At 41.3% G+C, this 27,579-nt stretch overlaps 2 protein-coding genes across 8 annotated transcripts in view; one reads left to right on the forward strand and one right to left on the reverse strand.

The window, feature by feature from the left end:
• The window catches only part of DCAF5 (DDB1 and CUL4 associated factor 5), a 103,228-nt gene extending 77,020 nt beyond the window's left edge, over positions 1-26,208 (reverse strand). Inside the window, exon 1 of one of the 5 annotated variants that reach the window (XM_054447411.2) lies at positions 26,136-26,208. Coding sequence is in view for 2 of the 5 variants with exons in the window: in XM_054447407.2 (XP_054303382.2) it covers positions 25,957-26,170 (214 nt within the window). In the remaining 3 variants the exon portion in view is untranslated. Of the gene's footprint in view, positions 1-7,327; positions 7,349-25,690; positions 25,787-25,956 lie in introns of those variants that run through there. The other 4 variants (XM_054447407.2, XM_054447408.2, XM_054447413.2 and 1 more) reach the window with 4 other exon arrangements.
• A 188-nt stretch (positions 26,209-26,396) lies between these two features.
• EXD2 (exonuclease 3'-5' domain containing 2) overlaps positions 26,397-27,579 on the forward strand; it is a 91,047-nt gene continuing 89,864 nt past the window's right edge. The window contains exon 1 of one of the 3 annotated variants that reach the window (XM_063651728.1): positions 26,397-26,739. The gene's annotated coding sequence lies outside the window, so the exon portion shown is untranslated. The remainder of the gene's footprint in view (positions 26,740-27,579) is intronic. The other 2 variants (XM_063651729.1, XM_054447416.2) reach the window with 2 other exon arrangements.

The raw sequence follows: 27,579 nt of genomic DNA on the forward strand, positions 1-27,579 counted from the left end.
GTGCTGAAACATCTAAATATTCACATGTATAAAAAAGAATTTAGATACAGACTTTACACCCTTCACAAAAATTAACTCAAGATTGATCATAAATCTAAATGTAAAACCAAAACTATAAAATTCCTAGAAGATAGTAGGAGAAAACCTAGATGACACCAAATGCTGGTCACGATGTGGAACAACAGGCAATCTCATTCATTGCTGGCGGGACTGCAAAATGGTACAGCCACCTTTGAAGATAGTTTGGCAGTTTCATACAAAACTAAACGTACTCTTATCATGCAATCCAGCAATCATGCTCCTTGGTATTTAACCAAAGGAACTGAAACTTATATCTACACAAAGACCTGTACATGGATTTATTTTACAACAGCTTTATTTACAATTGCCAAAACTTGGAAGCAACCAAGATGTCCTTCAGTAGGTAAATGGATAAATCAACTGTAGTACAACCAAACAGAAACTTTTTCAGTGATAAAAAGAAATGAAATATCAAGCAGTGAAAAGACATGGAGAAACCTTAAGTACACATTACGAAATGAAAAAAGCCAATCTGAAAAGGCTACATACTGTATGACTTCAACTCTATGATACTCTGGAAAAGACAAAATCATGGAGATAACAAAAAGATCAGTAACTGCCAGGGCTTGGAGGCAGGGGTTGAATATATGGAGCAGAGAAGATTTTTAGGGCAGTAAAAATCCTCTGTATGATACTGTAATGATGGATACATGTCATTACATTTGTCCAAACCCATAGAATATACAATACCAAAAGTGAACCCTAAGGTTCATTTTTTGAACATTGGGACTCTGAGTGTTTATGATGTGTCAGTATATGTTTATCAATTTTAACAAATTTACCACTCTGGTGGAAGATGTTGACCATGGGGGAGGCTATGCAGGTGTGGGAATAAGGGGTACATGGAAAACCTCCGTACCTTTCTCTTAATTTTGCTGTGAACCTGAAACTTCTCTAAAACAAATAATGTCTTAAAAACAAAACATCATAAGTAAATCCTTCTACCAGTAATAATAATAATATTGGAAGTAAATTTAACAAATCATCAACATTTTGTCAAATCCGATTGGTATCTCTCTACTTTGTTTAAATACTTCATATTAAGGAAGTATTGTTACATCTCTTAGGTATTATAATGGCATTATGGTTACGTTAAAAAAGAAAAAAATCCTTATCAATTAGAGATGCATACTGAGGTGGGTGAAATGGAGTATGTCTGGAATTTCCTTTAAAACGTTCCAGAAAAAAAAGTAGAGGGATAGATGATTAATATGGACAATCGCTATAGATGCATACACTATACTATTCTACTTTTGTGTATGCTTGAACAATTTTTTCTTCTTTTTTTTTTGAGAGTCTCACTCTGTCACCCAGGCTGGAGTGCAGTGGCATAATCTCAGCTCACTGTAGCCTCCACCTCCCAGGTTCAACTGATTATCCTGCCTCGGCTCCCTGGGTAGCTGGGAGTACAGGCAAGCACCACCACACCCAGCTAATTTTTGTATTTTTTTTAGAGACACGGTTTCACCATGTTGCCCAGGCTGGTCTCCAACTTCTGACTTCAAGTGATCTGCCTGCCTTGGCCTCCCAAAGTGCTGGGATTACAGGCATGAGCCTGGCTGAACATTTCCATAATAAAGAGTTTTGGATTACGTTTAATGTTCATGATAGAAAAAGAAAAAAGAAAACAAGACTCTGCAGGATGGGCTGAGATACTCATGGCTCACTAAGACCTACAGCATAGTCTCTCCTGAATTGAAGCAGCTTAAGTAAAAACAGAATATTGTGCGCCTGTAGTCCCAGCTACTGGGGAGGATGAGGCAGGAGAATCGCTTGAACCCTGGAGGCGGAGGTTGCAGTGAGCAGAGATCGTGCCACAGCACTCCAGCCTGGGTGACAGAGCAAGACTCCATCTCAAAACAAACAACAACAAAAAAACCAAAAACAGAATATCTGCCAGGCCCAGTGGCTCACACCAGCACTTCTGGAGGTCGAGGTGGGAGGATCCGTAATCCCAGTACTTTGAAAGGTTGAGGTGGGAGGATCACTTGAGCTCAGGAGTTGGAGACCAGCCTGGGCAACATAGCAAGACCTTGTCTCTACTAAAAGAAAAAAGAGAAACCAGAATATCTATACCTTTGTGCCCAACTCAACCATTCTCAGCCTAAGGTCTCCACCCATCACCCAGACAAATAATCTTTAATGTTCATTCTAGGCATTTATAGGATGATTTCATTTTGCCTAATACTCAGTAATTCAAAATTCATGGCTATTTGTTAAATGCCTTGGGATCATTTTAAATGATGTGCCCTTAGTAACTAACATGATGATGACAGCCCAAGTCCACGGGAGATTGGAATCACTGAGGCAAAAATCATCGCTGTGATGGGGCCTGCTTCTTGACTTTGCCCTCAAGGTTAGCATCAGAAGATGTAAGCTAAACACACCCCCTTACTCCACTCAACCCCTCATTCCTTTAGGCAAGGTATTAAGAGCCCTGTGCAAAGGCACTCTTCAAGTATGCGTTGGCAGAAAAACCACCAGCACAAATTGAGGCATAATGTAAAACCGTTAGGCGGCTTTTCATCCAGCAGAGGGCGCTAAACAGCTGTGCCCAAGCCTCTGATTCAACAAAGCAAAGGAGGGCTGGTGAAGCAAGGGAAAGTCAGTTCAGACGCAAAAGCAGCTCTACAGTTGTCTCCCTTAATCACCTAGTCAGTTCAGAAAGGCAGAGATTTATTGTTTAGTTCCACAGAGAGAGACTGACCTGCAAATAATCCAAGTGAAGAATATTTAGCATCATTTCAGACCATTTAAGCCAGCCCCATGGGCCTGGCAGTTGGATGAGAATGGGGTCAGCCTCAGGAGAGGGAGCCCAGCCCCAACCTCTCTGGGGCACCAGAGGTGGAGCACAAGGACTTCTAGGGAACGCAAGGCCTTTCTTCTCAGTGCCAGTGCCAGGCAAAGACAAGCAGAGGCCAGGCCTTCTAAGCCTGGTTTCCTCACAAACAATTGCTTACCTTCAACTCATCTGAGAACCCCAAGAAAATACAACTACATACTCTGATTTTGGTTTTTTGGATTGTTTTCATTCTGCACTAAAATCACTAATTCATCAAAAAATGTACTATAATCACATTGTGGCAGCAGCTTTGTAGTTACAGAAAACCTTTATACTTAAAGAGTACCCTTTCCCAAAGGGTCCCAAGCTATAAGCAGAAACTAAGCAAGCCCTTACAACACACTATAACAAAAGTAATTATTTAACATTCTTTTTATTTTATTGCTCAGAAAAGCTGAGGTAAGGATTTGCTTTGGGTTTCCTCAAAAGCCAGCCAAGCACAGGACTTAGAAAGCAGTCTGCAATTCTGGATCGAATGCTCCTGGAACTTATCATTGTTTGAGGAGCGAAAAAATAATAATTTAAATGTCCATCAACAGAAGTCTGGTTAAAATTATTGTTTAATAAAATAAGCCAGACATAAAAGGACAAATATTGTATGATTCCACTTATATGAGGAATAGTCAAATCAGAGACAAAGTAGAATGGCAGTGGCCTGGGGCTGGGGGAAAAGAGGAATGAGGAGTTATAGTTTAATGGGTAGTTTCTCTTTTGCAAGATGAAAAATTCTAAAGATGGATGTGGTGATGTATTAATTACATGAATGTAATTAATACCACTGAACAGTAAGTACACTTAAAAATGGCTAAAATGGTAAATTTTATGTTGTATATATTTCACAATAAAAAATGTAAGAAAGTTTACTACTTATATATGTACAATGCAGCCTAAATAAATAAAAGCATGAGGCAGCTCTGTCTATACTCACATGGAACAATTTCTAAAATATAATGTATTAGTGACTGTATTAATTATTCAAAACATTCTTTTAACAAGTAACTCAATGGGATTAGATACAGAGCTTGGGGTTTCATCTTTGAGAGGCAGCAAAGATGGTGCTATAGAAGGGTACAGGAAGTGCAAGCTCTGGAATAAAAGAACTTGATTCAAATCTTGGTTTCACCATTCATGTGTCCTGGTTACTCTACTCCTCTACCCTAATTTTTTTTATTGTAAAATGGAGAAAATACCAACTATTTCCCAGGTTGGTTGTGTGTGGTGAGATAATGTTTGTAAAAGCACTTAGCCCAGTGTGATATATATTAGGTGCACACAGCTCTCAAAATGTCCTTGTATCCCTAAAGTATCATCCATGAACTTGTCCTAATTTTTCAAACCTTGTTTTAGGTAGCATTAAGAATATCAATAGTATGATACAATTACACAAAAACATACACAAATTTATACATACAAAGACAGATACAAAATGGTTAGCAGAGGTCATCTCTTGCAGATAGCAATTTTACTTAATACCCTTTTATATTGCTGAAGTGTTTTCTTTTCTTTTTTTTTTAACTGTGAAGCCTAAAGGAAAATCATTCAGCCTGGCTTTCTTCTCAGCCCATTTATTCCTCTTCAGTGAGTGTACTGTGTAAGACCAAACCTCCTTTTGTGTTAACCATACCTCTCCTAAGCTCCAAGAAGCTGCAGCGCATTACAGAGGCACAGTCTGTGTGACACACAGCCCAGCTACGTCAGTGGATGGAAAATAAGTCTGTTTTGTTATTTTTCCAAAGTTGAAAATAATTGATATTTGTACAGAAATTCAATCACATACATATCTCATTTTATTGTCACTTGTGAGGTAAGGATTATGTAGGCCCTTTTTCTAGACACGTATCAGAGAGATAAAATGACTTGCTAATAATCCAAAGAGCTTGGCCTGGAGCCTAAAACTAAGTTGTATCCATTCTACCAACATGCAGAGGACAGAACAGCACCTGGCATTCCAAATGAGGAATGTTCTGGTGCTTTACACAAGGAAGAAAAGCACTTTCCAGGCTTTTTTTTTTTTTTTTTCATTTTAATGATTTTATCTATTTTTAAGTATAGAGTTTTGTGGCATTAACTACATTCACATTTTCATATTGTTGTGCAACCATCACCACATTTTATCTCCAGAACTACCCCTTCCCGCTGACAACTGCCATTCTCCCTCTGGACACCATTCACTTAGCACAATGTCTTCAAGGTTCATCCATGTTGTAGTGGGTGTCAATTTCATTCCTTTTTAAGGCTGAATAATATTTCATTGTATGTACAAACTACATTTTGTTTATCTATTCATCCACTGATGGACCCTTGAGTTGCTTCTACCTTTCAGCTATTGTGAATAATGCCACTATGAACATTAATGTACAAATATCTGTTCAAGCCTCTACTTTCAATTCTTTTGGGTATATAACCAGAAGTGAAATTGCTGGATCCGTATGGTAATTCTATTTTTAACTTTTTGAGGAATTGCCATACTGTTTTCCACAGTGGCTGCCCCATTTTATATTCTCACCAACAACGTACAAGAGTTCCAATTTCTCCATATCCTTGCCAACTCTTTTTATTCTTTGCTTGTTTGGATAATAGTCATCCTAATGGGTGTGAAATGTTTGCTGGCCTTTTTAACCTTCAAATAATAGCCTAAAATAACTCTCAAGTCCTTATTAAATATCTCAAGAGCGCATCATTCTACAAACAGTTTGAGTTATCTTTCTTCATGAGTACCTACCCTGAAATTCGGTTACCATTTTTCTATTCACTCACCCCATCCAGCCCAAAAGAGTTTTCTATAGTTTATTTATCCCCTATTGTTTTGCACTTCACTGCCTCAAGGAACTAATATCATATATAAATTTGGGAAATTTCATATTCATTCTCTCCTCAAATCACTTACGAAAACATTAAGAGCGCTAAGCTCTATTTACTCAAGCCAGCCACTTCTGTGATTAGACCTATTTTAGAGGTGGATATAATGTGGGGCAGCATAGCACAGCACAGCATTCAAAACCACAGGCTTAGTCTCCATGTAGTAAGACATAGGAAAAAATAATAAGAAAAAACCAACAGGATTAGGATACACAAACACAGGTTCAACTCTCAATGTCACCGGCTCTTACTAGCTGTGTGCCTTTAGACAGGTTACTTAACTTCTCTAAATTATAGTCCTTCCATCTGTAAAACTGAGAAAACAACACTACCTCTTTCACAGTGTTACCGTTAGGATTAATGAGATAGATGTGTGTAAAAGACCTGGCCCAGTGCCTGATACATATTAAGAGCTAGATAAATGTCAGCTAATTATTATGCTATTTGAACTCAAACAACAGCTAACATCAGTTAAGTTTACTCTGGGTCAGGGACTATCCTAAGGGTCTTATATGTAGTGGCCCTTCCAATCCTTTTAACAACCCCACGAAGTAGGAATTCACATGAAACTACAGAAAAGCTACATAATATGAAGGGGTACACAGCTACCAAGAGTCATTGTTGGGATCTGAATCTAGGTAATGTGGCTCCAGAAACCATGCTCCTTACCATGATGCAATCCAGCCTCGCAAATATAAGAGGCCAGCAGCAAAGTAAATGAGTCAGACTTGCCAGATTAAGTGACACACTGAAGAATATATCTGTATTTTTAAAAGATAAGCCACCATTCAGCTCTAGCCAGTTGCTGCCATAGAGAAATACAGACTCAAGGTTGCCAGATCTCCCAATTTTTGGCCCATGGATAAGTTAAGGTTGAGTGATTTGCCCAAGGTCACAAAACTGCTGTTCAATGGCACTTCTCAAATCGAAACCAGTAGGCAGGGAAGAGGGAGGGGTACAGGCAGGTCTGGAGAGATAAGAGAGGTGGTGTCACACAAATTTTGCTCTTCACTACAGAAGTAGCTATAGGGATAACATCTACAGGCATTACTTCTGCTGACACCCTGTTTTTACCTAGTACCCTTCTGCTAAAAGCTGAGTCCACTTATCTACCTATTATCTCATTTTTCCATGTCTCTAATGAGGTAAGTAGAAAAGAAACATTATCCCCATTTTAAACACGTTAAAAGTGAGGTCCTGGCTTGCCTTAGCTCCTACCTAGAAGCACTTTACATTAAATAGGAAGTATTAAGCACCAGCAACACCCTAACTGGACAGCTAGAGCCCCATAGAATGAAATGGTTTCTCCAAAATCAGATGACTAATAGCAGTGGAGTTTAATAAAGCTAGGGTTTTGAAATACTAACCCTAGCCAATGTCTCTAATTCCTGATCAGAAACAGAGAAAGAAATCCACAAACATTCAAATACCCCTTTCTCCTTATACCAGAGTCACAGAGTAGAGATGGAAGGCACCTAAGAGTTCATCTTCTAACATCCCCATTTTGCCAGTGAGGAAACTGAGGCACAAAGAGGTTAGACTCACCTGTCCAAGAGCACACCGCCAGTTACAGGCAGAGTGGGATTCAAATCCAAGATGTCTGAGTCCAAAGCCCCTGCTCTTCATAAAGTGTGGTAAACATAGGCCACTGGATGATTTTAGACAGTAGAGAAATGATTTTAATAATTACGTATTTTAAGGTGTACTAGAAAAAAACAACTAGCACATAAAACCCGTGACTTAGACTTTATAGTAATGTCAAGTTTCTTTCAAATACTGTTTATAAGGAAAGTCAACTTAGAAAAAAATGTTAATAGCACAGGTGACACTCCTTATATATAACAAAAATCAAAAATGTGGGGCTCAAACTTCTGAAATTTGGAGAACAGGCACATTTACGACCTCCTTAAGAGAGGGACTCTAAATCAGAGGCTGCAATTTGATATACACCCAGATGCAAACAGGGTTAACTAGGGAATAATCTCAAAAGGAATTAGGAGAATGTGACTGTTTTAACAAAGAAAGTTACAACCTAATGAGTTGCACTGTAATCAGTCTAAAGGAAGACTACAAAATGGCCAAAACATTAAAATATTCAGACTCACTAGTAATCAAGGCCAGTTGTACGAGAAGTCGTAATACACTTTTTAGATGATGCCAATATTCTGACTGAATTGGTTAAGATAAAATAATGCCCAGCAGTAGCCACGATGCAGTCTCATAATACATTGGTCCAAGTGTAAATAAGTTGGTTTAACCATCTTGGAGGACAATTGGGTGATAAATATCAAATGTATCTTAAAAATATAAAAAAATTCACACCCACTGACTCAGAATTCCACTTCTAAAGATTTTATTCTAAGGGAAAATATTTTTTCCCTTGGATTTAGCTACAAGGATTGTGATAAAAGCAAAAAATAAACAGAAGAAACAAGACAGAATTGGTTAAATTCTGATGTAGACACTTGAAAGGATATGATGTCATGATATCATGCTTCAGAACAGTTGTTCTCAAAGTGTGTCCCATGGACCCCAGAAGGTCTGCAAAGTCAAAATTCTTTTCGCAATAACACTACAATGTTATTTGCCTTTTTCACTGTTTGAAACTGTACTGACAATGCAAAAGCAATGGCGGGTAAAACCACTGGTGCCTTGGCGCTAGGGCAGTAACGGCAAATTGTACTATTCATCAGTGTATTCTTTAACTGCCACTCATTCACAATAAGACACAAATGCCACATTCACTCAGGAGTGCCTTGATGAAGCAGTAAAAATAATTGTATCAAATTTCAACCAGAGTACACATCTAAATACTCTGTATGACAAAACAGAAAGTACACATAAAACACTTCTGCTGCACACTGAAAAGCAATACCTATTTTGTGAAAAAGTATCTGTGAGATAGTTTGCATTGTGAGCTGAACTGGCTGCTTTTTTCACAAATAACATTTTTACTTGAAATTACTGAAAAAGTATGGTTATTCAGACTTGGATATTTGGTAATATTTTCTCAAAAATGAATAAGATGAGCCTGTCACCTCAAGGAAAATAATTGGCAGTATTTGTAGCCAATGATAAAATTCAAGCTTTCAAGTAAAAATAAAAATTTTGGAAAAATTGTATTTACCATGGTGAACATAACCACTTCCCAATACATAGAGGCTTTTCTGATGAGACTGGTGGCAATGTCAACAAATGTGACTTTTTAAAATATACAATGAAATGTGTCAAGATTTGGAAAACCTGAAAAACTCAGTGAACCAGTATTTTCCAAATGATGGATGTATGATGTTATAAAACGATGCATGGGAGGAAAGACCCAAAGTTTAGGACAGATTAATGGATTTTAATGTAACAATGTAACAGGCTATGACAAATTATTCGATATGGTTTTATATTCTACATTGCAACTAATCGTTAAGAAATTTCTACTTGTTTTGATACAGTATTAAGGAAGAATATACAGTTATCTAAGACATTAACATGCTCTCCCCTTTTATAAATACTGATGTGTAAAGCTTTTTTTTTGGATACAGGGTCTTACTCTCTCACCCAGCCTGGAGTGCAGTGGGGCAATCATAGCTCACTGCAGCCTCAACCTCCCATGCTTAAGTGATCCTCCTACCTCAGCCTCTAGAGTAGTTGAGACTACAGGTGCACATCACCATGCCTGGCTAATTGTTTTCTTTTTTGTAGAGACAGGGTCTTGCTATGTTGCCCAAGCTGGTCTCGAACTCCTGGACTAGAGCAATCCTCCCGCCTCAGCCTCCCAAAGTGCTAGGATTGCAGGCATGAGCCACAGCACCCAGCCTATAATTTTCTTTATATACTTCAGCTAAACCAATATTTTGCAAGATTAAATGTGAACGCCTTTTATTATGACAGATACACACAGATTTGAGAAAATGTAACAATGACACTCTTCTTGCTATTTTTTTTTAATTTTGGAAAATATACTGTTTTTACTATTTAATGTTTTTTCACTTATGAAAACTAATATTTTTTCAGTTTGAGAAGTGTTACTTTAGGACAGTGGTTTTCAACCCAGATGATGTTTCCCCCCAGGGAAAATCACCCTTGACAATATGTGACACTTTCGGTTGTCACAACTGGAAAGATGCTAATGCTAATGGCATACACTAGGTAGACGCCAGGGATGTTCCTAAATATCCTATAGTGCACGGGACAGCTCCTCATAACAAAGACTTATCCAGCCCAAAATGTCAGTAATGTTCAGGTGGAGAAACCCTGCTTTAAAAGAATATGCAATGATATATGAAAAAATATTAAGTTTTAAAATATTAATCTTAATATTACAAAATACCAGAGGTGGCCTACTTTCAATTATATGTTTAATATACATATACTAAATGTATCAAAAAGGCTACATGTTCCAAATATTAACAATGGTCATCCTGAATAAGTGGAATTACTTCTTTTTTCCTTTAAATATCTATTTTCCAAATTTCCTATAATTAATACATAATAGTTGTTTAAATTATGAATGGGAGGGAGGCCTATCTTGTAAGTACCATATGCTGATGACTCGTATGATTTCAACAGGCAATTCTCCATAGTCAAGTATGGAATTAGTGACATGTCAAAGAATAAAAGTTCCTCAAATAGAGCTGGGGGATACTAAAAACGGGTTCTTAGGCCCTCAAAACCAGTAAACTTATTAAGTTAGTGGACGATGCATTGCCAGGTACTTCCAGATCACAGATTGTCTTCATCTCCAGCCTTACCTCTTCTGCCATAGAGAACTAACCTGGATAATATGCTCTCCTGATTATATCACAAATACTCTTCATCCATTCTATGAGCAATTTCTGATTATTCTTTTTTTAGTTTTGTACATAAGAACACTGTCTGCCTGGACTTTTGCAAAATTCCTTGTATACACAAAATTAACAACATAATAAAGCTTTCTTGTCTCTTCTTTGGCAATTCTAAAAAGACTGAATCAGTGAAGGCCCTAACACTTCTAGGAATGCACACTACACCCAGCCACCTACCAGCAGATGTAAACAGAGGTGTCAACTCTGAGACTAAATCAGGGGCTAGCTGCCAAACACTCAAACTTCACTTGTTTCTCGCCAGTACAGTAAGCCCCTTTGCCCATGATTTCACTTTCTAGTTTCAGTTACCATTAGTCAACCAGGGTCCGAAAATATTACAGTCAAGATATTTTGAGAGAGAGAGACCACATTCACATAACTTTTATTACAGTATAATATAATAATTGTTCTACTTTATTACTATTGTTAATGTATTACTGTGCCTAATTTATAAATTAAATTTTATCATAGGTAGGTATATATAAGAAAAAACATAGTATACATAGGGTTCAGTACCATCTGCAGTTGCAGGCATCCACTGTGGGGCTTGAAACTCATCCCCCACAGATGAGGGGGGACTACTGTATGTCTAAGGCAAAGCACACACTTGAGTCATCTGTGGCAGCAAGTGATATAAATGACGTATCTGTGCTAAGCCATCAACATAGTCAAGACACCTATTTAAAAAAAAAAAGGAACATAGCAATCCTCAAAGGTTCCAATTAGTCACTTAGCTTTAACTTGTAACACCAAGATACAACTGGAATTTAGATACAAGACTTGAATGGAAATTCAGCATGGGGGAAGTTGTGTAACAAGATTTTGACAGGCATCTGGATTTGCAAAGAATTCCTCCTCCTGAGTAATGTTCTTGGAAGGAAACAAAGACTTTCCAAAGTAAGGAAGTATAGCTCAGCAGGCTAAGAATTAAAACTGGAGACTCAACCAGAGTGACAGTGGGCCTCCACCCTGGAAAATCTCTACCTACTCATCTGTAAAATAATAGGGCATCACCAATTTAATCAAAACCATGTTCAGGGGCAATCAAACTGCTGACAGAATGTACTGGCAGAATAAACCACTTAGGAGTTTAACACTTTACTTGAGCAAGTCCTTTTTAAATGCAGAACCTCATGACTTTCCCTATTGAGGGAAAAGGTCAGAAGACCCAGAGTTTAATCCTGATTGTACTACTCACTAGTTGTAACCTACTGAGCAAATCATTTTACCTCTTTGCTCCTTTGTTTACTTATATGTAAAATTAAAGACTTCTATTAGACAATCATTAGTCCTTTCCAGCAACAAAATTCTGTGATTCTACAGAGACATCAGAAGCCTAAGAGCACAAACGAGAGTGGTGAAAACAGGACTCCAACCAGATCACTTAAACATTTCACAACATGAAAGACATTCTAGGGCCAGGCACAGTGGCTCATATCTGTAATTCCAGCACTCTGGGAAGCTCAGGTGGGTGGATTGTTTGAGCCCAAGAGTTCAAAATCAGCCTGGGCAACATGGTAAGACCCCGTCTTTAGAAAAAATAAATTTAAAATATTAGTCAGGTGTGATGGCACGTGCTTGTAGTCCCAGCTATTCCAGAGGTTGAGGTGGGAGGATCACTTGAGCCAAGGAGGCAGAGGCTGCAGTGAACTGTGATCACACCACTGCACCCCAGCCTGGGCAACAGAGTATAATCCTGTCTCAAAAAAGGAAAGAAACAGAAAGAGAGAGAAAGAAGAAAAAAAGACAGTCTGGCCAGGTGCAGTGGTTCGCACTTGTAATCCCAACACTTTGGGAGGCAGGGTGGGAAGATCGCTTGAGGCCAGGAGTTCAAGACCAGCCTGGGCAACATAGAGACCTTGTCTCTATGAAAAAATTAAAAATTAGGTGGACATGGTGACGCACACCTATAGTATAGTCCTAGCTACTTGGGAGGCTGAGGCAGGAGGATCAATTAAGCTTAGGAGGTCGAAGCTTCAGTTAGCTATGATCATGCCACTGCACTTTAGCCTGAGCAACAGAGCAAGATTCTGTCTCACAAGAAAGAAAAGACAAAAAGAGAAAAGGAGGCTTGGGCATGGTGCCTCATGTCTGTAATCCCAGTACTTTGGGAGGCTCAGGCAGGTGAATCACTTGAGGCCAGGAGTTCGAGACCAGCTTAACCAACATGGTGAGACCCCATCTCTACCAAAAACACGAAAAAATTAGCTGGGTGTAGTGGCACAGGCCTATAATCCCAGCTACTCAGGAGGCTGAGGCAGGAGAATGGCTTGAACCCAGGAGGTGGCGGTTGCAGTGAGTGAGATCACGCCACTGCACTCCAGCCTGTCAGCACCACTGACAGAGTGAATAAGACCCTGTCTCAAAAAAAAAAAAAAAAAGAAAGAAAGAAAAGAAAAGGAGGAGAAGGAAGGAAGGGAAGGAGGGAGGGAGGGAGGGAAAGGGAAAGAAAGAGAAGGAAGGAAAGAAGGGAGGAAGGGAGAGAAAGGGAAAGAAAGGAGGAAGAAAAGAGAAGACAGAGAGGCCAGGCGCAGTGGCTCACACTTGTAATCCTAGCACATGGGGAGGACGAGGGGGATTGCCTGACCTCAGGAGATCGAGACTAGCCTGGGCAACGTAGAGAAATCCCATCTCTACTAAAACTACAAAAAATTAGCTGGGCATGGTGGTGCACACCTATAATCTCAGCTACTTGGGAAGCTGAGGCACGAGAATCGCTTGAACCCGGGAGGCGGAGGTTGCAGTGAGTCAAGATAGCGCCATTGCACTCCAGCCTGGGCAACAGAATGAGACTCTGTCTAAAAAAAAAAAAAAAGAGAGAGAAGACAGGAAAGACATTCTACAGCCATATACCTGAAAAATTACAATCCCTGAAAATTCTTCTCCGGGCCACTTGAGGGGGAAAACTTTTACTCCAAATATACTCTGGTGCTGGATAGCTATCCCAAAAAATTAAGCCTATAACATTTTTTCTTGCTTATTTAATTCTTATTTATCATTCATATTTTACAGATGACTGTAACATGGTTTTAATATCAATATCACATCCACTTTTAGTTAAACACTCCTCAGAAAAAATTTCAACTCAGTGGAGAATCATTCCTCAAAATACCTTGTCTCAAAATCAACTCTACAAAGAACAACAACCCATAGGAAGACTGTAAAAACAAAAAAAAAGTACAAGTAAACAGTATAATAAGAACTATAAGATGATGTATATAGAAAGGATGGAGTAACATTAGCCTCTGGACCTGGCATGTTCATAACGGTTTCAGCCTTTTTTTTCCCTTTCAAAAGGCAAGTGACTAACTAACCACTCTGCTTCTCAGCCTCTATCTGGTACCTTAAAAGTGGCAGCGGAGTCCAGGAGCGGTAGCTCACACCTGTAATCCCAGAACTTTGGGAGGCTGAGGCAGGCAGATCACCCCCGCCTAGGGACTGAACTCTGTCAGGAGTTCAAGACCAGCCTAGCCAACACGGTGAAACCCCGTCTTTACTAAAAGTACAAAAATTAGCCAGGCATGGTGGTGGGCACCTGTAATCCCGCTGGGATTACAGGCAGAAGAATTGCTTGAACCGGGGAGGTGAAGGTTGCAGTGAGCTGAGATCACGCCACTGCACTCCAGCCTGGGCCACAGAGCGAGACTCCATCTCAAATTAAAAAAAAAAAAAAGTGGCAGTTGAAAGACCTGAAGTAGGGAGAATGGATGCTTAAAGGCTTTTCTACTAGAGGCATCCCACGGTGAATGTAAGGAGCTAAGAGACTGGGGTTTTGGTTTTACTTGCATACCAGACAGTTCAATGATTTTAAGTAGGTGACCATATAACTTATCCTTTAAACTGGGACCTTTTTTTTCTTTTTCTTTTATTATTATACTTTAAGTTCTAGGGTACATGTGCACAACGTGCAGGTTTGTTACATATGTATACATGTGCCATGTTGGTGTGCTGCACCCTTTAACTCATCATTTACATTAGGTATATCTCCTAATGCTATCCCTCCCCCGTCCTGCCACTCCACGACAGGCCCTGGTGTGTGATGTTCCCCTTCCCTAAACTAGGACCTTTTTAAGAATGAAAGGAACACTAATATAATTACACTAGGACAATGGGGGAGCTTCAGATGTTCTCAAGTAAATCAGGATATATGATCGGCTTGGTTACAAAGGATCTCAACAGTCAACAAGGCAGGCAGGGGACGTAGAGTTACCTAATGAACCTTATTAGGTAATCTTGCCTCATCTTATCAACTGGCAGAAGCCCCAGCAGAGGCAGAAGGGAATATGGGAATCAGTCCTCCTGCCAACATTATCTCTGCTTTGTGGATCCATTATAAACCTGTCAATTTCCTCAGACGCCATTTTCTCAATGACTCCTACATAATCCCAGCCCTCTGGAATATTAACTTTCATTTTTTAAATTGGCCCTAATAGAAAACAGTACTAGAGCACATTGACTTGATCTATGAATTATCAACTCTGTATCCCGAGAGGTATATGATAGAATTTCTGGTATTCTGGCCAGGCATGGTGGCTCACATCTGTAATCCCAGCACCTTGGAAGGCCAAGGTGAGAGGATCACTTGGGCCCAGTAGTTCAAGACCAGCCTGGGCAACATAGTGAGACCCTGTCTCTACAAAAAAAAATTTTTTTTAATTAGCTGGGCACGATGGTGCATGCCAGCAGTCCCAGCTACTCGGGAGGCTGAGGTGAGAAGATCACTTGAGCATGGAAGGTCGAAGCTACAGTGAGCCGTAACTGCCCCTGCGCTCTGGTCTGAGCAACAGAGCATGATTCTGTCTCAAAAAAAAAAAAAAAAAAAGAAAAAAAGAAAAAATCTCTGGTATTCAACAATGCAAGGAATGAATAAAGTAGCAGGGAAAGTGAACATGAAGGCATGGGAAGATCAGGTAACTAAAGTGACAAACTACTATTGTCAAGTCTTTCCCTAAATCTCTGATTTAAGAAAACTGATAGGAAGAGCAAACTGAGTCCAAGACCAGAACCAACGGAGCAACCTTCCTTTTTACCCATTCAGTGAATGGCCATTAAAGTGAAATGCCTTCTCTTCCACAGAAGCAGAGTGACGTTGTGGTGACAGAAGTAAATTTTACTTACAAGAACACTATGCTTCAAGCTCATTAAGGATTAAACAGGCTTATCATCTGGTCTAGCAGTTACACCTCCCTTTATGATACTGTGTGTGTGAAAAAGTGCTTCCAAATGACTTACTAGCGCTCTCTGGGCAAATCAGCCCATATTAGGTTTACACTTTCTTCCAAAAAGCACTTTATTCTGAAGCACAGTATTCATCTGTGGCCCAGACAGGTATTTTCTCCCCATGTATAACTATATGAGGAAAGACACCTATTTGTTGACTGAAATTCAGACAGATGTAATCATTCAGCATGACTTGGGCAGATATTAAACTCAAATTATAGGTTCAGTAAATACACATGTATTGTTTTTACTTTTAAATGGGCTAACAGACAAGAGAAACCAACTTGATAACTAGAGTATACCTACTCCTAATTAGACTAAAGTAGGGAGTTAAACCCAGTGGGAATTAGTCACATGGTTATGTATGGAATACAGAGAGTGTGAGGAAGAAGGAGACTTTAGATAACTGCAAACATCAGAATCTAGGTGAGGTGAATGCTAGCACCAAGAGATATCTGCTTGAGAAGTAAGTACTGTGGCTGTGATGAGAACCCTGCTTACTGGCTCCAAGCCCACTCCCATCTTCGCAATCCCACCCGTCTTCCTCCACTTACATATAAAAGTGAAAAACTGCAGATAGCAAAATATAAGAGTGATAGCATCAAGAGAGGAAAATGAAGGAGAAAAAAAAATCAGATCCTTTAAAAATGCATATAACATTGTAAAAATTTCAAAGCAGTTAGCATGTCTCAGAAAACATTCAGACCCAGCCTGGAAATCTAGCTCCACCATAAACCATGGGAGCTTTCATAAGTTACCTAACTTCTGTAAGCCTCAGTTCCCTCATATGTAATATAAGGATAATAATACTACCCTAACTTACAAAAGATTCTTTTAAGTGTTACATATGCCTGGCACATGAAATACCCCCAAATAATATTTGATAAATAAATGACATCAAATATTAGCTATTTAAAAAATCTGTTAAACTTTTTTTTTTTTTTTTTTTTACAAACAGCAATGTCTCAGCTGAACATTGGGCAAGGCATTCCTTCTTAATTTGGTAGGCACTGGGGAGTGCTGCAGATCAGCAGGGGATGTGAAACAATGAGAGTTGCATTTTGGGAAGCTTATATTATAATGGCAGTGGTGACTAATAAGTACTAAACCTGAAAAGAACAAAAACTTGAAAAGCAGTTATTGGAACCAAATTTTCTATAAAGTAATGGATCATGGTAATAAAATCTTTTTTCACCCCTAGAATTATGTTTCACTTCATTTTTTTATGACTAGTCAAGTGAAGCAATAGGAGTGGAGAAGGAACAAAGAAATCTGTAACTGGTTGTGATCAATTATTAGTTGTAAGCACCACTGCATTTGGACCGGCCATATTTAACTTCATTTTAACCACAAATAATGAATTCTAATATCTATTTTTCCACTAATGCATTGCCTGTTCTCTGGATTATAGAACTCTCAGCAGTAATTTATCAATGTCCTTCCTTGATTCTTTAGCACTCACTTATGACAATTAATACAAAACCTTCAAATCTCCTTGCCTTTCTACACTACAGGTAACACTGGCTATTTTCCAAGTGGCAAATAAGACATGTAAAGTGCTTAGCAGAAGGCCTGGCATATGTTACAAGATAAAAAAAAAAAAAGTTAAATAATAATTTTAATTGTTATTAAGATTAAAGGGGCACAAGGCCAGGCACGGTGGCTCACGCCTGTAATCCCAGCACTTTGTGAGGCTGAGGTGGGCGGATCACAAGGCCAGGACATCGAGACCATCCTGGCTAACATGGTGAAACCCCATCTCTACTAAAAATACAAAAAATTAGCTGGGCGTGGTGGCGGGTGCCTGTAGTCCCAACTACTCGGGAGGCTGAGGCAGGAGAATGGCATGAACCTGGGAGGTGGAGCTTGCAGTGAGCCTAGATCGCACCACGTCACTGCACTCCAGCCTGGGCGACAGAGCGAGACTCCATTTAAAAAAAAAAAAAAATTAAAGGGGCACAAAATTGGTACTCAATAAATATTTTAATGAGTAAATAAACATACTTAAGTAAAACAAGTTAACCTTATTTACAGCAAAACACAGAGATATAATTTATCATTTAAGAGAAGCAACCAGAGTTGTACATGTGCTCCAGAAACTGCTAACATTCAGCTTTCAATTCTTTAGGACAGATCCAGAAAATGTGACCTGCCTACAAAGGGAAAAGAGAGAAACAGCACCTGCCTGGGAGCAATGAGTCCTACTTAGAGTCCTGACAGCCAGAGACAATGCAGACAGCTCTGGGCAAGTCACCTGTCTAGATCTCAGCTCCCTTTCCTGTAAAATGAAAATCCTTCCATTTCTCCGATCCCATGCAGAAAAGAGAAGATATAAAAGGGTTACCTAATGCAGTATTTCACAAGCTTCAACCTTGATCATCTTTTCATTTTTGCCATGTCCACATAACACCTTTATTGTTTTTCTTTAAATTGATTTGCATGATGATGGCTCACTGCAGCCTTGATCTTCCAGGCTCAAGCAATCCTCCCACTTCGGCCTCCTGCGTAGCTGGGACTAAAGGTGCACGCCACCATACCCAGCTAGTTTTTAAATTTTTGATAGAGATAGGGTCATGCTATGTTGACCAGGCTCATCTCAAACTCCTGGGCTCAAGTGATCCTCCTGCCTCTGCCTCCCAAAGTGCTGGGACTACAGGTGTGAGCTACTGCACCTGGCCTTAATTTACTTAAAAATTTAACCTTACCTTAAGTAATAAAATCATTAAAAATATTTTATTCATGTTAGCTAATTTTTCTAATGTGTCTAAAGATAAATTACTCAACTTTAAATATTCACTCAAAGATTATCTAAATTCATCTAACATACCCAAACTTTGGCAAATGGTAACCTAATTTTTATAACGGAAAATAAAAAAAAATTTTTTAATTTCCCATACTATAGCAACATAAGAAAATCAAAAAATTTAAAGGACAGGGAATTGAGTAGAAAAGAAATAGAATTTCATATTCCCACAATAATGTAAGGGTTAATTCAAATTAATATTCAGTTATTTTATAAGTAAGAATATTTTTTAAATAATGTGAGGCAACAAAAATTGAAAACAGAACTGATTCCTTCTTAACTTAGGTAATCTTCATCTGAAATAGGATTTTACTTCCTTTAACTTTAAAAGACTTTCATTCCAGCCTTGAGTATCTAAATTCAGACTAAAATAAGAAAAGCAATTAGTTTCTTCTTTCTTAAGACCATAAAAAGAAAACAGAGATTAAAATTAAGTGCCATGTTTATTAGCAATGGAAGTGCTCTTATAAACTTATGCTCTCTTTGCCTTGATCCATGCATGAGAAAATAAATGCACCTACTTCTTAACTTGGAATTCAGAGAGCAGTATGCATTTGTGTGACAACTTTTACTAGTCAATAGTTTCCCTGATCTAAATGACTCCAACGGTACTTTACAACCAAATCCATCAATAATCAGTGAATAAGCACATGCTTGTACCTGGGCTGACACTTCCTTTCAATGTGGTGGCCAAAATACATAACTGAGGACTACTGCTCTTTTTAGGAAATCTTAGCTATCAAAAACACAGTGGCATAAATCAAATTAAAAATGATCCTTTGAACAATACTGAGCACAAGGACAACTTTTTGATGTATTAATAACAATGTTTAATGTGACTAATGATCATCAGCTAAACCTCACTAGGTTATTTTAAAGTAGAAGTGACAAACCCAGGCATAAATCTAAATTTGCCAGCCTTTGATAGGTATCAATTAGCTGACTAAAGAACTAGTAGGACAAATAATGTGTATCTATAAATATTCACATTACTTTATCCTTATGACATGATCTTTATAATTTATCATAGCAAAGTTCCTCAGGGCCATCTCTACAGGCCTTCTTTCTTTCCCACCAAATCTCACATGCAAGAGCATTTTTGCTGTATTAAGTATAGCAAACCAGAGAAAAAAATGTCTATTAAAGTATCATAAGGTAGAGGGGATATATTTTAAAAGGTCATGAAATGTTACAAATGAGAACTGAACACTCCTAAAACACCAGCTTTTTGAAAACATAATTTATATCTGATTCATTGTCCCTGTTCTCATAGCTCCTGTTTTACAAACAGTATGCACTCAAAAACTATTTGTTGAAATAATAAATAGACCAAATAATAAAATACCTTCACAGCAATGAATTATCAGTAAATAGAAAAGGCCAGAAGAAAATTTGAAAATTGATTCCTCAATTACCTTGTAAAATGTCTATACTATGAAAGCTTTTCAAAGTCAGAAACCTGCTCTACCACTGGCCATATTTCTCCTGATAAGTAACTACCAAACCAAGAAATTCATTCTAATTAAATGAACAGCTTTAATAAAGTCAGGCTTTATTTAACTGGCTAAAGCCAAACGCCTTACCTGCAGATAATGTGCTTTTAGACTAATTTATCTACAAAAAACTGATTTCATAAAATGTGATATAAACTAGTGACTGGGAAACAGGAAATGACCATTAATTAATAGGTTCAAATTAAGCATATAGGTGTAATCATAGCTATTATTCAATGCTTAAAACTACTCTTTGATGACAGTACTGGTTAAGCTTATTCACAAAGTATTTTGAACAGTTCACCTCATGGAGATCTTTCTCAATATTTCATGGTGTACTGTGCCATGTGCAGTATATGTTAGATGTTGAAGGTATCAATCTCCTAAAAGCCTTTTGTGACATTCAAGGGAAACAACAACAATAGTTGCAGCAGCAGTATAGCAACAGCATGGGTTAGGCCCTTGTGCTAAGAACTTTACAAATGTTATTTCATTCAATCTTTACCACAACGCTGTAGGGTATTATTATCCTTATTACATGGGTGAGGAAACAGACAAGAGAGGATAAGTGACCTGTCAAAGGCAACCCAGGTACCAAGCAGCTAGGCTGGTGTTCACCCCAGGCAGTCTGACTTCAGACTTCATACTCTGCAATCTCTCTATATACATTATGGATCCTTATAATGATCAATATGGTCAGAGACCCATTTGAACTAGAAATAGGCTAAATAGTTACCCCATTTATAAGTATTATGACCAAGCAACTAAATGACTCTCCCCATTCACAACTCCTACATAATTAATACTTTGAAACATCATAGTTGCTCATGCTATTTGAAAAACTTCTGAAGGTACTTTTCCTATATTTAGTCATAAGCACACAAAAAAGATACTAATCTCTCAATATAACTCAAAACTTCATACTATGGGTTATTCTGCTACCTCTATAAGTTCCAATGCCTTAAACCTCGATTCAGGGGAAATAATATTATAGCCACTCTCATTCCAAAAAGCCAAATCTTTGTTTTTGTTTACTACTAAGATGACTTGCACAAACCCTTTACAACATATAAAAAGGCAGAGTAACAATCCAAGTCAAATGCACATAGAGATACATTCTGATTGGTCATCCAATCAGAGCCCTAAAAGATGTTCATTTTCTTCGGAAAAAAAAACAAAAAACAAACTTTAAACAAACATATAAAGGACCCCATTCTAAGAAAAAGGAAAGCATAAGAGGAGGCAATGAGAGCAATTTAGAGTACTAGATGCAACCAAAGACCTAAAAGGTAAACCCAAGATATCCCCTAAATATGCATACTACTGTAACCTCATTGATGTTGTTAGGATCTCTTGTAAGTGGCACTTCAACATACAATGTTGTTCCCCATCCCTCAAAGGACTAACACACATAAATATTCTAAGAAGAGACTACAATCATCAAGTATAAGCTAGTCTTTATAAAAAGTAATGTTCACGGGCCGGGTGGGGTGGCTCACACCTGTAATCCCAGGACTTTGGGAGGCTGAGGTGGGCGAATCACGAGGTCAGGAGTTTGAGACCAGCCTGGCCAACATGGTGAAACCCCGTTTCTACTAAAAATACAAAAATTAGCCAGGTGTGGAGGCATGCACATGTAATCCCAGCTACTCAGGAGGCTGAAGCAGGAGACTTGCTTGAACCCAGGAGGCGGAGGTTGCAGTGAGCCAAGATCACGCCACTGCACTCCAGCCCGGGCGACAGAGCAAGACTCCATCACCCCCACCACCCAAAAAAAAAGTAATGTTCACTCAAAACCAAGTTCATAAAGCACCTTCACATAAAACATTTCATTGACCATTCACTACCCCCATTCATCTACCAGTGAGGGCAATCTGTTATCCTCATTTTACAGATGAGTAGTGAAGGGACTTACCTAAATTCAAACACTTTGTGACTGGCGGAGCCTCCAACTCAAATCACATGACATCAAATCCCAAGCACTTTCCACACCACATTGTGCCTCCACATTCCACATCAAAAAGTCACAAAACTATCATGTCTGCCTAATCTGCACTGATCTATTACCAACACTGTAAGAACAAATGTCTGTTATTAATGACACCATGTGTTATGAATACAAAAGAGAAAGAAAGCAAACTCAGTATTTTCTCTGAAAGGCCTGGCGCTCTGTTCTGCACCCAACCTATACTTTGACTAACATAGTTCTCACAACAAGCCCCTCAGGTAGGTGCCGATATTCCAACTGTATACCTCAGAAAACACATTCAGAGAGGCTTAGTAACTTGACTAAAGTAACAGATTAAACAAATGACCCAGCAATGATGTTAACCACATATCTGCTATACCACACTGCCTAACACAGTATCACAGCGATGCCCTTTTCTGGTCATAAACAAGAAAAATCAAGTACTTTTTAGGTTAAAGTATCTTAACGTGTCAAATAACCATTTCTCCACTTGTTGCTGTCGTAATTTCACTTCCAAGCACAGCACCTTTTCTCCTTCCTGATTTTCTCTGGTTTACTCAATATCTGCTGGCCTCACTGTGCCCTGGAAAAGGGGATAGCTGTTGGAACAGAAAAGTGATGTATTATTAACTAATAGTATTTTACCCAGCCACAGGAATCATGCAAATATTATTTCTGCCCTGGGTCTAAGTTAATTCTATCAAGTAGTATGTGTCAGTTATCAGAAATGTGAGCCTGCCCAAACAATTATGAAATGAAAACAATGAACAAACTATGAACAATCTATCATTTTAATCACAGCTCTCTAAGGGCTTTCCAAACGAGACAAGACACAAGAACAACAAAACGCACAAAAGTAATCTCATTACCATCCCAGAGTCTGGCATCCCACCACATTACAACATTGTGGACACATAGCATTAGCCTCAGAATACTGTGCTCCCCCACTCAGGTGTTGACTGCTAATGAGAGACAAAGATAGATAAGAAAAAAATATAAACATGACACTAGTTTTAAACTTGAGAAAATTATTGAAGGACTTCCCAGAACAAAATTTAATTAGCTTTAACAAGTTAAGTCATATTAGGACTCCCAAAGGGGACTTCCTTATCTGAAGCAAACAGGAGGAACTTTCTGTTAACACAGCTGTATACTCATAATGGAAGGTAAATAGCTAAAAAGGCTTTAAACCAAAACTCTATGTTCAAGGAACAAATAGGAAAAGCTAGGTGTATCTTAGCCAAACTGGAGGAGCGGTGGAATAGCCTGCTGATAGGACTAAGAACAGGAACAGGAGTAGATAAAAAGGAAACAGGAAGAACTGAGCTAGAGGGAGTATGGGGGGAAGGAGGAGGAGCAACGGGCAAAGAAGGCTGGAACCCAGGAAGTACTGATGGAGATGGGCAACACAAGCCTAGAAAAGTAAGGAAATAAATACCCAGAATCGAAAGGTCTGCCAGAGCCTCCTCTGTGGAAATGACCCTCCTCTTTTACAGGCTAAAATTAAGATAAAGGAAATGACCTGGCCAAGACTAGAGAAAATAGAGTTCATTTAAGTTACAGGGGAGCGTCCTGCCCAAGGATAAAAGTAGTAATAACTGGTAGAGAACGGAGGGAACTTTTTAGTGTTTTTTAAAATGTAACTTCAAATAGATAAATTATGTGGCATGGAAATTATCTCAATAAATTTGTTATTTTTTTAAAAGTGTGAGCTAGGCATGGTGGCTTATGCTTGTAATCTCAGCACTTTACGGGGTGAGGCAGGAGGATTACTTGAGGCCAAGAGTTCAAGACTAGCCTGGGCAACACAGGGAGACTCCAACTCTACAAAAAAAAAAAAGTTTAAATTAGCCAGGCATGATGGCACCTGCCTGTAGTCCCAGCTACTTGGGAGGCTAAGGTGGGAGGTTAGCTTGAGCCTGGGAGATCAAGGCTGCAGTGAGCAGTGATAGCCCACTGCACTCCAGCCTAGGCAACAGAGTGATACCCTGTCTCAAATAAATACATAAATAAAGGTGTGTCAAGCTGGGCAACGTGTGACTACTTAAAATTCCGTTAACATGATTAGTTCAGTTATCTCTAAAAAAGAACCCCCAAATTCCCTCACTCGGTAGGTAAAGTTTACTTGTGTCTGGGAACTTCTCTGTTGGAATACATCGGGAGTTTTATGAATACATAAAAAACAACAGCAGGGAAACTGGGAGCTAGGTCTATAAAGAAGAGGTCTTCCCCCATTTTTGCTCTTCAAATTTATTTGATAAAATTTTATATGGTGGTGTGGGGGAAGGAGGCTTTTGTCTGAAAGATCAGGTTTCTTCAGAGGATGATCTAGGGCCAAAATCTACCTAGTCAAAGAGAAAACGATCTGGGGTCCAAAAGTCAAGTCAGTTCTGGACAGACCCCAGAAGGTTTATCATAAAATGATCACAGAAGACCTTTCTCTTTGCTACCCCCAAATTGGACTGTACGCCCCATGTCACTTCCGACGGTTACTCGCGAAGACAGATGCTTTGCCAAGATCCCAGAAGTTTCTGGCGAGCTGCTCACGGACACAAATTAGCCATTCGGGGACCGACCTGGGTAAAGCTAAGAGCCACGTCCAGTGCTGGGTTCCCCTTCATTCCTCCCAATATAGAAAAAGGGACAGAAGAGGGCAGCAGCCAAGCAGGAACGCCCAATCAGCCGTCTTCACCCCCCCTCCCCTGAGCCAGGTTTCGGGGAGCCGCCCCCTAGCCCTCACGTAGGCCCATTCCCACCCATCCCTGCCCTGGGCCCGCGACCCCAGGGAGGAGGGGACGACGGCGGCGAGCGCCCCCACCGGCAGCAGGCGCACCTCCCCAGGGGCAGCTGTCGCCGAGGCCCGCGGGGCCCGGGCCTCCCCGGGAGCAATAGGCTATCGATTCAGCTGCCTGTCGCTAGGAGCCCCGGGAGAGCGAGGCCTACACCGCCCGGCCGGAGCCCCGGCCTCGATTTCGCCACTTTCCCCAAACCAGAAGGAGAGCCCGGGGGCAACCAGGCCCGTCTGGGCGAGAGGGAGGAGAAGCAGAGACCACTTGCAACAGCGGCCGCGGGAAACGGGGTGCGGGGCGCCGGGCTCCCGCCAACAAGTCTCCCGGGGGTCCCCCACCCTACCCCCTGCCTCGCAAGTTGCGCATTCAAGTTCAGGCTGGTGCCCTTTAGCCTCCACAGCCCTCGCCACTCTCGAAACCGTATTAAAAACAAGACGCAGAAGAGGCCACAACCGAACGAAATGCGATGGTGCTGGGCCTCTAAGAGCGCCGAGGGGGGCGGCCCACAGCGACCCGACCGCCCCAGTCACTTCCCCTCTGCACACCCCGCCAGCCCCCGGGTCGCAGCCCCCGGCCCCTCGGCGTCCAGGTCTGTCACCGTCCGCTTCCCAGCCCCAAGACCCCTTTCCCTTAACGTCGGCGACGGGGGCTCCAGCTCCCCCTTGCCTCCGGCGCTCCTCGGCCTCCTCCCCCTCCACATCCCCAAAATGCCCCCAGCACCTTTTAAAGTACGCGGAGGAAGAGTTTGCCGTCAAACTTTGTCGAGCGGTAACCTCGCCCCCCCTCCCCGACCTACACTTTCAGGGCAGGCATCAGGAGAGATCACTTTGCACTTGGGATAAAGCGAATTAAGGAGCTGTCAACCATTTTAGGTCTTTTTTATAGAAGACATCCTCTCCTTCCCCTCCCCCTGCAATGGTTTTAATTTGACACCAAACCTTCCCACCGCAGAAGGGGGTAGAGAAAGGGAGGGGGTGGGGACAGAGGGCAGGAGGAGGGTGACGGGGGAGAGCGAGAGGGGGAGGCTGGGCGGGTGCGGGGAGGGGAAGGGGGTTGATTTACCTGAGACCAGCCACTGGCCTCCATTGTTGGAGAATTCAATGGCATTGACACAGCCGAAGTGGCCGAGGAGGTCCTTCTTGTAGAGGTTTCTGCAGCCCCGCAGGCGTCTCCTCTGAAAGTCCTGAGTGAGCAGGGGGTCCCCATGCAAGCCCCGCTGGGACAAGAAGCCCACCACTGACCTCATGCTGCCCCCCAGGCCAGCTCTCCTCTTCATGCTGGAACCGCCGCCGCCGCCGCTCGCGCCGCCGCCCCTCCCTCGGCCTCACGCGCGGCCGCTGCTCCCCCCACCCGGCCCTCCCCCCGCGCTGCGATCCGGATGGTTCTTTAACCAGCCATGGCAGGCAGAGCGAGGTGTGCAGACACTCGGCGGCGTTCGCGGCTTCCTGACGGTCCCCTCCCTCTCCTTCCCCCCGAGGCTCCTCCCTCTGCCTCTCCGCCTCCTCCAGCAGCTGATCCTCAGCTGCCGCCGCGCTTCCGCGATGCGCGGCCCTTCCGCCGGCTGCGGGGCCCCGAGAACGCGGCGTCGGCGCCCCTCCCCTCCGCGGGGGGCTGGCCGGAAGAACGCGGGCGGCCGGCCCTGAGACCACGGGCGCCGGCTGGTTTCCCAGATGAGCCGCTTCCCGCCTGGAGACCTGGGTGGCGCCGGGCGGAGACGCCGCTGCATCCCACGCCCCGCACTCCGCGGAGTTGAATGCGCGTAACAACCCGAGTGGCCGCCGGGCTTCGGCTCGCCTTCCTCCCGTGGGTACCCGTGGACCGGCTGCTGCCCGGAGGCCAGCGCCCGTACGAGTTCGGGGAAAATGCGGCTGGAGTGGGGGAAGGTGCGGGCGGGGGCTCCGGTCCTCCTCCCTCTGCTGGCCTCTGCCTTGGGCAGTCCGGCCCTGCCCGAGGCAGGGGAACCGAGAGGTAGGGCCGCACACTTGGAGGAAGGTTGCCTGGGGGTTTTGTTCGCGCACCCGCCCCTTCCCCTCTCCCGGTAAATGTTTAACACCACCGCTCCTCCCCAAGTCCAGTTCTCTTAACTCTCCCTTCCTCCGGTCCTTTAGTTGAAAAAGGCTAAATTGTTCCGTCTGGCAGATTAGAGTGGTACATGGGGAGAAAGAGAAAGGGATAAAGAAGTAGGAAGAAAATTGCCAAAACCGAGTTGATGAAGTCCCGAGAAGTACAAGGTACTTCTCTCCGTTTCAGATAAATTTGCACGACACAAGAAGCGTGATTTGAAACAAACGATATATGTTATTTAACTGGGTGCGGTGAGCTCCTCTTAAAGGTCTCGAGTGGGGAGCGCTGAGGTTGGACAGCTGTTAACCAGCAGCTGCGCTCCAGGCCAGAAGTGGCTGCACTTCAGTAAGATGGGAGTCACCGCTTTGACCCTAGTGGGTGTTAAGTGCTTTGGAATTCTACCAGATACAGTTAAAAGTCCCCTTTTCAATGTATTATAGTATTTTTCCTGGAAGCTATCCTCTGTCATTAAGTGGTAATAAGCTACTGAAATAGGCACTTGTCAGTTTTGCCCTTTCAAGTTAGCAGGAATTATATCCTCTGGACCAGAGATGGCACAGGAGCAGTTGAGTAGAATCATCATTGAAAGATGGGCTGTACATCTCTGATCTGGGGAAGATA

The sequence above is a fragment of the Pongo pygmaeus genome, chromosome 15 (assembly GCF_028885625.2).
Source record: "Pongo pygmaeus isolate AG05252 chromosome 15, NHGRI_mPonPyg2-v2.0_pri, whole genome shotgun sequence".
Classification (NCBI taxonomy): Eukaryota; Metazoa; Chordata; class Mammalia; order Primates; family Hominidae; genus Pongo; species Pongo pygmaeus.